This window comes from Chrysoperla carnea, chromosome 1 (assembly GCF_905475395.1).
Source record: "Chrysoperla carnea chromosome 1, inChrCarn1.1, whole genome shotgun sequence".
NCBI classification, from domain to species: Eukaryota; Metazoa; Arthropoda; class Insecta; order Neuroptera; family Chrysopidae; genus Chrysoperla; species Chrysoperla carnea.
In genome coordinates this window covers 107,910,683-107,923,681 of record NC_058337.1, presented here as the reverse complement: position 1 = coordinate 107,923,681, position 12,999 = coordinate 107,910,683, and the positions used below count along the sequence as shown (strand labels likewise).

The 12,999-nt window shown below is 27.0% G+C and overlaps 1 protein-coding gene across 1 annotated transcript in view; it reads left to right on the top strand.

Annotated features, from left to right (window-relative positions):
• Nucleotides 1–12,999, top strand: part of LOC123301867 (homeotic protein ultrabithorax) — a 275,081-nt gene that overhangs the window by 204,324 nt on the left and 57,758 nt on the right. The window contains exon 2 of the mRNA XM_044884809.1: nt 11,878–11,886. Within this exon, the coding sequence (XP_044740744.1) occupies nt 11,878–11,886 (9 nt within the window). The remainder of the gene's footprint in view (nt 1–11,877; nt 11,887–12,999) is intronic.

Sequence of the window (12,999 nt, the reverse complement as noted above, 5' to 3'; positions counted from 1 at the left end):
AAATAATTTAATTTATGATTTATATGCGCTCCCACCATTTAATGAAATCTAAATTTTTGTTGCGGAACCCTCAAAAACAGTTGTGGGGACCGAATGATTAATCTAAACCATCATTGGATCATCGTTATTTGAACACACACAAAAAATTTCATCAAAATTGGTCCATCCGCTTAGGACGAGTTCAGTGACTAACATTTACACACAATAAATATATATAATAAATATTTAAAAAAAATAAAAATCTGTCAAAAAATTAGAATCTTTTATGCTGTTCATATACTTTGGAGGACTAAATGAAGACACTGTAGTTTCAAAGAAATAATAATCAGTAGTTTATTTAATGTTTACGAACATTATTATTTGTAAAATTGCCTATGATATAACAAACATTGTTAAGAGTACTTGAACATTGTTAAGAGTACAACAAACAAATATTTACCATTATAATAGGTACAAACATGTATTATAATAAACATTATTATGTAGTACTGATTACAATTCATAACTGAATACAAATCATATATAATTAGATTTATTGAACGAATTTTTTTTTTTTATCTGATTAAAATTTTTTATTATAATAATTTTAATTGCAATATTTTGTCTGCTGCCGTGTACTTTTTTATGTTTTTTGTTGTTTTTAAATTGTAATGAGCAATATGCGTTTTTTAATAATATAATTAATATTAATTTTTATTGGTTATTTTATTTTATTTCAATTTATAATTTTTATTAATAAATATTAAATTTTATTTTTTAGTTTTTTCAATTTTTACGTGATTATTTTTCATAATTTTTTTGTGTGTAATAAATTTTTTAATATTAACAGTTTTTAAATTCGAATTTAAAGGAAATTTTTAGCTTATTTGGGTAGATGTACAATTTTTTATGATATTCTAGAAAAATTATTTATGAATACATCTTAGAAATTAGAGTAGTTACTTACAGGTTCAAATATAAAAAAAACAAGTTGTCCATGGAATAAATCATCATTAAAAGATTGGGCTGTTTTCTATAAGACAGTTCATTTGTACATTAGCACAGTATCGTTGTAAATTATTATGGTTTCTTAACGTCTATATATTTATCAATTTAAGCCTGTTATGGTAGTTCTTATTTAGGCTACCGGTTGTCGCATTACAAAATGATTATCCCAATATTATCGCTTAATCAACCAAATAAAATAAATAGCTTACGAAAAAATCAGCAAACCTAAGTAAAATCACTAAAAATGTTAAAAAATGCTGGACTTGTAGAAAGGTTCTTCTTCTTCGTTGAATTAATAAATTTAATTTCATTATCAACAAACAGCAAAATAAATCATACACAGAAAATAATTCTTAAAAACCAAATCGTAAACTAACACTTTGAGTTATTCCTTACCTTTCACTGTCAAGTTATGCTTCCATATCATCCTGTACTCAAGTAGAGACGTATATGTTTTTACATTAAAAAGTTTTATTGAAAAATATATCGGTTCGTATAATATTATCTTATATTGATCGGATTCGAATCAGACAAACTAAACCCATAATTCGTTGGGACGGTGCTTTTATATCGCATATAAGATATATATTATCTAAGTCGTGCTGTTATGTAATAAGGTGCATTTTAGATTTAAGGGTTGGGCGACGTAACGGGGAATGATTGAATTTGAAGACAACGAAATATGTATATTTTGGTGTAGTGTTGTAGGAGTTGAAAATTGGTACCAACTTTTTTTATATTTATATAAATTCATCTAATAAATCTTCTTTTTTTAAAGTTTTTTTGCTGCTTTATGTTAAAAGTTTCTTGAGGGAAAATTTTTCACGTAAAAAATATGGAAAAATGGAATGTAATAATATTGTTTTGTATTACTTAGTCACGAATATAATAATCGAAGTTTTTATTTAAAAATATTTTTTGATAAGTTTTTTATTATTGAAAATTTTTGTCTATAACCAAGAAAATTATCGAAAATAGTATGCACAGTAAAAAAATTACTAGAATGGAACAAACTTGTTCACATGGCCATTTTTGGTCTCTTAACAAGTAAAAATTTGACTGAATGACGCCAAGACCTTATTCAAGAAAATAACTATTTCTTTACTGTTCATTGTAATTTTTGGAAACTTAGCTATAAAGTGTTATCAATCAAATCGGTTCGACCGTTTAAAGGCTACAATGTCACTGAAAAACACACGGACGCACAGATAAACACTTTAAATTTATAACATTCTTTCTTAAATCAATATCAAAGTGATGGTCAAGGACATCAGATGAGATGAAAAGGATTCTTAGAGAACTTTCATTTTTTGGGACATATTTTTGGAAATATTTTAATTGAAAATGAAATATTTGAGTTGACTTTATTCTTTTGAAATATTGTTTTGAATTACCTAATTATTTAACCATTTCACTTTTCGAAATGAATTGAGCCATGTATATTCGACCATTCATTTTCATAGTAATTATTTATATGATAAAATTATATGCCATGCCTTTTCCAAACTGAATCGATTTTGGAGATCATCGCAAATTTTTTAGTTTTTTCGGGTACAAAACTCTAAACCCGCACATGAAACATAGCGAAGAAAACTCTCCGTCAAATAACCTTTCAAATGAAACCAAAAAAATTAAAATATTTTCATCACAGACAGACAAACACACAAACATACACACATAGCGGTCAAACTTATAACACCCCTTTTTTTAGTTCGGCGGTTAGAAATCAAAGCATTTAAAGAATATAATAATTTAAATTTTTTTCGAAAATTTATCTAATGGTCTCGTTGTGAGAACTAAATCAGTATTTTCATAAGCGCAAGTTCAGAATTTTCTTGTAGGAAGGCTAGAAAAAATGAAAAGAATGATAATAATTTATTACATTCGTCTCGATTTCATGAATTTTCGATTTCAATATTTGAAAGTTTTAACGCTAGTCTAAAAAGATTCTGATTCGGAAATTTGTTTGAATGAGTATTTTTCAAGGAACTTGAACAACCATCATGTTTCAACTGAAAATAATTTTCAGACAAACAGTTATAAAACTCCCCAATCTTTATTTATTACAATAAAATAAATTTTAACATTGGGAACTAAAATATATAGAATTAGTTTTAAAATAATATATATTCACAGACATTCAAAACGTACAAGCATTACTTTATACTCATGTCTTTAAAATAAAGCTCTGAACTTCCGTTTTTAGAATACACTAAGCTGCTTTGAACTTTGTTACAGAGTTAAAATAATACATGTATGTATGGTGTATACATTATACAACAAGAAAGGTTTCTCTTCTGGATTCTAAAGTTAAAATACAACATAGAGCGAATGGTTAGGAAGAGGATATACTAACACAATACAATGTTAGTTTTGTGTGTATGTTTTAAATAGAAGGATCGACCCAACCTAGAAAGGATCATTGTTTCAAACCAAGTTAGTTATATATTTTACGAACTAAACTTGCAAGTATATATCTAATGGTTTGTTTATGTTATTTTATTATACATATTCTGTTCTCAAATAAAGAATACATGCATAGTATTTTATGAAAATTTTTGAAAAATCTCCGTCTTTTTCATTAAGCTAATTAATTTAACTAACGTCAATTCTATGATATCCTAAAGGTTGATCGGACATTAAAAAAAGTGAAATTTTCAAAATTTAAAAAAATTCCGACAAATTTTTCATATACAGAAGCATGAATTCGCACTTGTAACATATCTAGAAACACTCTCTATTAATTACTCCCTTAGAGCCTTTTCTTAACCGAACTGATTTTGAGGATCATGGCATATTTTTTAGTTGTTTCGTGCACGGAACCCTAAACTAGCACTTGATCGCACTTTAATCTATGAACACTCTTTATTAAATTACCTTTCAAGCAAAACAAAAAAATCAAAATTGAATCTTCGGTTTACGCTCTACAATGGCACAGACAGACAGGCAGACTACAGACAATATTCTGACGAAGAGTTTGGTTAATACCTTAATGAAAAAGATAAAAAAAATCCGCGAAAAGTATCGTCCAGGAAGATGGACAGAGTCAAAGACGATAATTTTTTTTTAATAATTAATAAATTAGAAAAGTTAGATTGCTAGTGATATTAGATGCTCTCTAAATTCAAATAATTTATTTACTGATTAAAATGTTTAATTTGTGATAATTCTCAATCTCACATTAACATTCGAAAAACAACATTTTAACGATTGTTTTTATTTACACAAATTGTATCTTTGCGCCGTTTGTACGATCGATAAATTATATTAAAATGATAAATAGTGTCACAAGTTTTACATATTTTAGAGAGAGGCAGACTATTTAGCAAAAGTTTATGTACATCAATTTCTTGGCCGTTTTTCGAATTTTTCTAAATTTGAATTAAACTAACATGTTTCCGATTTATGAAGCAATTTAATAATCAACATTTTAAATCGATAATTTTTCCAAATAATGTCAATGAAAATTTTCGAAGTAAGCTAGAGATGTTTATTGATGGTAATGATGTGAATAACGATTAGGTCGGAGTTCTGTTTAATTCTTCTAGCAATGAAACTAGTCTAGAAGATAACTAAATAATTTTGTCAAAGCTGGAATTTTCTAGATAAAAAAAATTTTTCTTAGTTGCATAAATTTTATAGACATAAATTACATAAAAATATACTTCTTCTCAGTCTTTCTAAAAATAATATAATAATCACAACAATAATAATTTTTTGGTTATAAATCTGTTAAAATACCATCTGTAAAATGTAATTTGGCACTATAAAACGTTGCCTTCCTCTCTATTTTATCCATGTGATGGTGTTTAGTGAATATGTGTGCATGTATATATATTGTGTCTCATTTTCTGGCGGCTGCGTTCACTGATGCATAATACAATCCAGACAAATATTGTTGTAACACACACACACACACATTCCTACCCGAATAATCGACAATTTACTACAACATAAATGACTGAGATTACGTAGTACAGAAAAAAATCTAATCGAAAAATTTAAATGTCTAATTTTTCATTTGGAAATTAGAAGAAAATTAAGTTCTTAGGTTTTCTTATCAGTGCGTTTTTTTTTTGAGGAAGTAATTTTGTTCATGTGATTTATATTTGGTGTTATCTGATTGTGCACAAGTCAACTCCAATTTCGTATAACAATTGTTTGTGTCCTGTAAGAGATAAAATATTTTTGTTCTTTCTGTTTGCACCCTAACACTTTTTTCATGAACGATTTTTCTCTTCGATCAGTAAAAATTTTTAGCTACAAATTCAAAGAAGAATATAAGGAAAATAACTAATGACCTCAAACAGTTGATATGTCAGTTATTTACAGGCTTCAATTTTGCTTCTTGATAACCAGCCATTTAATTCATTTTTACATTCGTTAATAACTTTTGTCCCAGTTATAGGACGTTCAATTTTCATTTTTGATGACGAAAAATTACAACCTATAATATTTTATGTCCCTTATACGGGAAGTTTTGAAAAACCATTAAGTTTAACTTTAAAACTAACACAACAAAACTTTCAAATTATCGTGTAGTTATAATATTCACCTCAAAATTTAAGCAAAAGTAAATTTTTTCAATCTATAAATTAGGCTCAACGGTTGTAAAATATTTTGTCCCATATATAGACCATTTAACGAGTGCCCTATTTTATATAAGACAATTCATTTATACATTTGCTTAGTATTATTGTAAATTACTATGGTTTCTGAATATCTATAGATTTATTCAACCCCTTTTAAAATTCAGCTTAGACCTGATACCGTAGTTCTATTTTAAGTCACCGGTTGTCGTATGGTATCTTCTTTACAAATATCTAAGGTATACCACCTTTTCTTGAGTGTCAAACAATAGACAAAATAGTTTTCGCATTTGTAATAAAATTTTCTTCATTTCCCCGAATTATTTATTCGGGGAATTATAAATTCGAATTAATTATTCGGAGAGTTTTGTAAGATAAGTATTCAGTTTTGACCATTTTTTCATTGGAGATATTGACTAGGTTCGATCTTCATAGAAGCCTTTTATTTGACTCCTTAATAAAATTGAACATAAATTCTACCATAGTTCCAAATTTAATTCACAAAAGTGAGCTTTGATTGAAATTCGATACTCCTAGCGGAAATAAGTTACAATTAGGTATTTATTTACATTTTTCCCAGTCTAAAGCGAACGATGACTTTTCTCTTAAGGACGCCGTTTGTTATCACGTGTAAATAATCGTTTAAATTATTTTGATGTTAGCCTACAAATGCTTATTTCTTTAAATATATAGTCTTTTATATAACGTTCTATATTTATCTGATTCCTGAAAACTTCTTCAGATTATACCATTGTAGTATAAATATATATATTGTGGCTATATACATTTCGGATATATTACGTTGTACCCATTTATCAAAATAATGAATTATTTTCATATAAAAACCGGAGCCAAAAAAATTTTTTATTCAATTCTAGAAATATATATTTTTCTATATGTTTGTGTATCTTTTGTATAAATTACTATCGTATTCAATAGTAAAGAAGTTTATAGCAGTTTGTATAATTGGGTCCGTAGATTTAAAACCATAAGCATAATTTTTAAGTTAACCTCTAACTGAAACCCTCGTCTTTTGGCTATTTTCAACTATTAATTTTTTTATTGGTTCAGATTATTCTAATGTCCTAAGATTAGAATGTTTTGCATACCATCCTGGTAGAAATCTTAAAAATTTTTTAGTTTAAATAATTTGACCGATATACATTTTGTTACAATCAGGATTAGAAATATGCTGACATAACAAATATCGACAATAAATTATTAGTATCGAGTTGTTGAGATTTTTAACTTCCCAAAAGAAGTTAATATAATGAGGTTAATATAATATAATTGAAAATCTCCAGTTTTACATACTTCCACGGTTTCAAGGCCGCAATATCCGAATCAAATCTTTTCAATGTGATGTCTGAATGTGTGAGAGTACGTATGTGCGTATGTTCGTTCGGATTCTTTCCTCTAGATTATCTAACGAACCAGTTATGACATTAACACGTGACTAGACTTATTCAATCCGTAATCGCGTATTAAGGAACTGAAAAAGTTTTCAGCAGAATTAATTGAGCCGTTTTTTAATTGTAATAAAAAAACTGGAAACAACTGAATAAACAGAAGCTGAAAAGTGGATAAAAGACATCATTTATCTATGGAGATAATGATCGTTCCAGCATAAGCTGCAGTAGATGTTCGAAGAATAATCTATGAAGGCTAACAAGACTTCTTTTTTAATGTTTTCCTCCCTCTGGGAAGTTAGTCGTGTGGACTACAGGGGTCGCACTCACACGACTTCAGCACCACACCGACTATGTACCTACTGTGGCTTAGAGACCAAGCTGAATTTTATTCAGAATTAACATTTACTTTAAACGTTATAGTTTCTACAGAAAAAATTAAAATTTTTTCTATGTAAGATTAATTAACAATTACTCTAAGTTAAAATATCATGAATATAACTGCTTCTCGAATAATTCGAGTAAGAAAATAGCTACTTTCGAATGTTTCGAGGAAGAAAAGAACCACAAAACCATGGTCATATTGAACGTACGCCATTTATTGTTATATAATACATTTATTGGTAACGTAATCTAATTAGAATATTGGTTTTTTTCCCGCTTTATAGCAAATATAATTAGATTTTTCTAAATAGAAACATATAAAAAATGCTTAGAGATTTCCCGTATATTTTATTACATGTATACAATTTACAACAGTAATTTATTTCAAGTTAACCAGATTACACGTGGACATTAATACAATTGAAATGAGAGTATTTATATTTATATATTGTTGTACATTTCGTATTGGGGATTACCAATCGAAATCCTGATCATATATCAGGTTCAGTTTATGTGTAAATTTAGAAAAGAGTATACTATACAATTCTATATGTAACTCGAAGCTTTATATATAACAAAAGCAGTCAACTCAAGTGTTATTTTGCCTCATCGGTGGTCTTTAGGATTAGAATTGTACATCGTTCTCTTCTCGGGGAAAACTGAATATCTAAAGTAAACACACACAGTATATGCTGTTGCTACATGGATTCGTTCTGAAATAAATCGAGTTTTTTTATTACGTTCAAGTTACTGCAATTGTTTTATAGGTGTGTATAGGAAAACGGTGGCAGTATTTGTGTATCTAGGATAGTTATTTAATAGGGAAGAATAATACAACAATCTCTTATTATATTGGGTACTATCTAATTGTTGTTTATTAGTCTTGATAATTGGAAGGGATTTTGCTTTGGTTTGGTTTTATTTTATTTTATTGAATTTCGATTGGCTTTTATTTTACTATTTGCTATCGATTCTAAAATAATTTTCCTTCAAGTGAATCTGTGCAAGACTAAGAGAGAAACTATTTATAAGAAATAGAACAAGTGAAATTTACAAAATTTAAAAAACCCCCGGTAAATGCGATTTAATTCTTGTAAGCCGATTTTTGGAAACTTAGCTATAAAATATTCTCAATCAAGTCGGTTCAAACGTTTAGGGGCTACGATGCCACTGAAAAACACATAGATAAACATAAACAGATACAGATACAGAGACAGATAAACACTTTAAACTTATAACTCTCTTCCTTAAATCAATATCAAAGTGATGGCCAAGGACATCAGATGAGATGAAAAGGATACTCAGAGAGCTATCATTTTTCGCGACCAATTTTTTCACTTTTTGAAATGAATTTAGCTAGGTTTATTTGACCATGCTTTTTAATAGTAATTATTTATATGTTAAAATTATATGTTATGCCTTTTCCAAGCTGAATTGATTTTGAAGATCATCGCCAATATTTTAGTTTTTTTCGGGTATGTAACCCTAAGCTTGCACTTGAAACACAGCTTCAACTTGAAACACAGCTAACATTCTCCGTTAAATTACCTTTCAAATGAAAACAAAAAAATTAAAATCGGTTCATCCGTTGGGGCGCTACGATACCACAGTCAGACAAACACACAAATACACACACATAGCGGTCAAACTTATAACACCTCTTTTTTTAGTTCGGGGGTTAAAAATACTTTAAAACGAAAAAACAGGTTTTGGAGCGGGGTGGAATTTACTTATGATAAGAAAAATTTCTTAATCAAAGAAGTTTTGTTGTTGTTTCAAAACCATTTTTCTGTTCTAGGGCCAAGTACTTACAAACTTTGCTGTTATTTTTGTTTGAAATTAATAAATTCAAAAATAGAATTATTGGATGACAGCTATTAGCTATCATCGAATGTAAATGCTTATTAAAACAAAAACCACAAAATTGAACAATTTTTTCGAAAGAACAAATTTTTTATTTTAAAACAGCCCACGCCAAATCGAAATAATTGTCAAAAAATAATGCATAATTTTCAACAAAAAAAAAAAAATAATAATAATAATAATAAAAATAATCCCGAAAATAATTTATAAAAATTAACACAAAATTAACCATACAATAAAAATATGAAAATATATTCAAGGTTTTCCCCGACATGACCATATAATAACTTCATTTTAAAATATCTAAGCACGTACTTAAAAACAAAGGGTTGTGAAAATTGTTACAGTATTAAAACTCTTATAAAACAACACAAACAACCCTTTAATTTTAACTAATAGTAAAATAAATATACCACTTTAAAAAGGCATATAAGAAAAGTTTTGCATAAAACTACCCCGTACTGTGAACGCATACACAGGGGGGTTTGTTTTTAAGTTTCACAGTGTAATTTCTATACTTGATTTTTCCAATGTATATAAATTATAATTTAGATTAAGAAAAAATTAAATATATGTAAGGCCATTTTAATAAAAAATTATTACCCAGATAAATTATTATAAATAAAGACCGTTAATTATTGTTATAATGAGGTGCACACATTGTAAGAGCTATAAATGCACGTATTACAGGTTAGTTGATAAAAATAGCTGATGTCTACATTGTTAGCTATGCACCTTAAAGTTGCATTCTCTACCTATTCCATGTTTTTAATTTATCAGCTTGAAAATAAAAAAATGCATTAAAATTTATTACATACGCATTTTACACAAAATATTATATTTTAAATTTTATTACAATAGTAATTATTTTACAAATTACACGCCATATTTATGTCTTAATTAAACCGTTTGCGTTCAAATTATAATCAGGCAATTAACACATAATCATTATTTAATTTAATCGTTTCCTTTTGGATTATTTATTTTTTCAAAAATATTAAAAAGACCTATTCGTTGTATAATATCCGAATTTATAATATATTTCATATTGCAATATAGTAAAATTTCATCATCTAAATGTGCATCCATTTCAAACAGAAATTTAAAAATATGGCATTAAATTTGGATTTATTTTTTAATTTAAAAAGATCAAAAATAAAAGTTACATCATCGAAAACATACCAAAATGTCTTTCAAACTATTGCTGGTTTTTACCCACACATCGTTTTTCTAACTTGCTTGAATTCGAAAAAAATGTAGGTATGGAAGAGAAGAGGAAGAAGAAATAAATTTACAGTTAATTAAAACAAAAATAATAATTTAACTTCATCCCAGAGATAAAAAACTCTTAACACTTTGACTTTCTAAAAATTAACCGAAAAAGATCTATAGGTGTAGGGGAACACCCGGCAGGAAATATATTTTTTCGTACCTTGGTCCAATATAAATCTAGCACTTAATTTTTTTATTTACAAGATTTTTTTCTAAAAATTTAAGACATTAGTTATAGAAGTCAAATACTAGTTTGATTCTTTAAAGAATTCAATTTTATAGCTACTTTTAGTAGTAATAAAATAATTGTAGTGCTAGTTTAAAAAAGACATACTTCTGATTTAGTAGTCAATCAAACATGTGAGTACATCGAAAAATAATTATTCCTAAAAAATGTTCCATATACGTACTTTTTGAAGAAAATTGAATGTTTTGTGTGAATTTTCAATCGTAAATATCCTTCGCTGTTACCTATTCAACATGATTCAAATTTTATCGTTCCAATTAAATTGGATCTTATCTCAAGATTAAATTGAAAGGAAAAATAATAATTATTTAAAACTAAAGAAAATGTTCATAATAATTTTCCTGCATCCACATGACTAAAATAATCTAGAAACCACCCTCGGTGTGATATTATTTTCATAGATACTTTCTAAATTAACTTCACGGTATGATATTTATTATTTATGTTTTTTACACTTAGGGCGATACTACAAAGAGACGCCTAATTGTCTTCATAGCATGATTTGCTATTATGACTAATAAGGCACAAAATTTATTATTTAAATTAATTAAAAATAATATAGAAATTATTTTAATGTAATTATATTTTTACAAGAAAAAGAAAAATATTGTATTTTTTTGGAACAAAATATGTATTTTATTCCCAAAATTATAATAATAAAGTTTTTTTTGTGTGTAAGTTTTTTCCTTTTTTTTAAAAATTATTTATTTTTGTTTTTATTTTACCATTGAGGTTTTTACCAATTAAAATATCAAAATAAGTTTTGAACATAAAAAATGGTCTAACGAACTCTCCCTCATCTTATGTACGGTAGATCCCGTGGGATTTTCTAAAGAATAATGTGCAATACATTGGTCGAATCACCCCTCTGTATTTTTTTTGTTTTAATGTAAATAAATGTCTTCCCAAAATAAGTTAAGTTGTGTTTATAACTCAATCCTGTTAGAAAAAAACATACAGGAACTTAGTAAAAAAATGGAGTAAAAAATTCAAAATTAAAGCGAATATTTCGGATTAAAATTTTTTTTGTTTATTTTAAGTTTTATTTTTTATTTTATTTTTTATTTATTTTATCTCAAATTGGCTTTTTTTATTTTTAAAATTTGTTTTTTCTTTTCCTTTCAAGGTTCATTGAGTGAGTATTACCAATGTTTTCCTGACTACTATCAATTGGTGAAAAATTCCGAAGGTCAGTTTTACCAATATTTCAAAAATCAAACGATTGGCAAAAATTTCCCGAGTAAGTAAACGCAAAACGATAACCAAAATTTTTTTTATTTAGTTTTTTAATTTAGTTTTGTTTTTTAATTGGCATTTTCAAGATCATCGTTGTTCAATCATTTATCAATTTTTTTTTATAATTAGTTAGAAAAGGAAGGGTAGATTTTAAATTATTTAAATTGTGTGATAGTAGGAAATAGATATATATATTTCATCTTGTTAGTGGGATGATCTATGGTCTTTATGAATGATTTATTCAATATGTTTTAAAAGACAGTAATGGTTGTATTTATAAGTTTTTGTTGTCCTGTGGGAGTTGTCATCAACATCCTGTTTCTCTGACTTATGCCATTTTTTACTGTGTGTAAAAAAGGTTTGTATATACATATAATTATTTTTAAGTTTAATAAGGTACATTTGTCGGTGTTTGAAAGGAATTTATCTTCAACCATCTTTTTTTTTCTTATTTCTATGGAAAATATTTAGTGAAAACGACGTTCTGTCATATTTATTTCCCCCTAGTTAGTGTGTAAAAAAGGGAGAGGACTGTATTCTTAAAAATGATGATACATCATTTTTATAGACAAAAAAACATCTGTGTTCATATTTCTTTACGGTTTTACGTTAAAGCGTATTTATGTTCCATATTTTTTGAATAAGTAATTCTAATCCATTTAAGCTTACTTTCTTTTTTATTTAAAAAAAACATGGCATTGGTCACTTTCTTTTGCTTTGAAATTGATCGTATGTGAAAACATTTATGGCTTCACTTTCAATTCCTTTTTGCATGAACTAAGTTAAAATTTTTTTAGTTAGTTTTTCGATTATCGGGCAATAAATACAGGGCTCTTAAGAACTTTTTGAATTTTCTGAAGTAGTTATTATCTACTGTTTGTAAAATTATTAAAATTCAATTTATTACAACGTAAAAAAGTAATTTCTTAGCTATCGCTAGAAAACGTTTCGATAAATCGGACTCTTAAGGTGATATCTCAGAAACCATCAATTATCGAAGTCAGAACCTGAT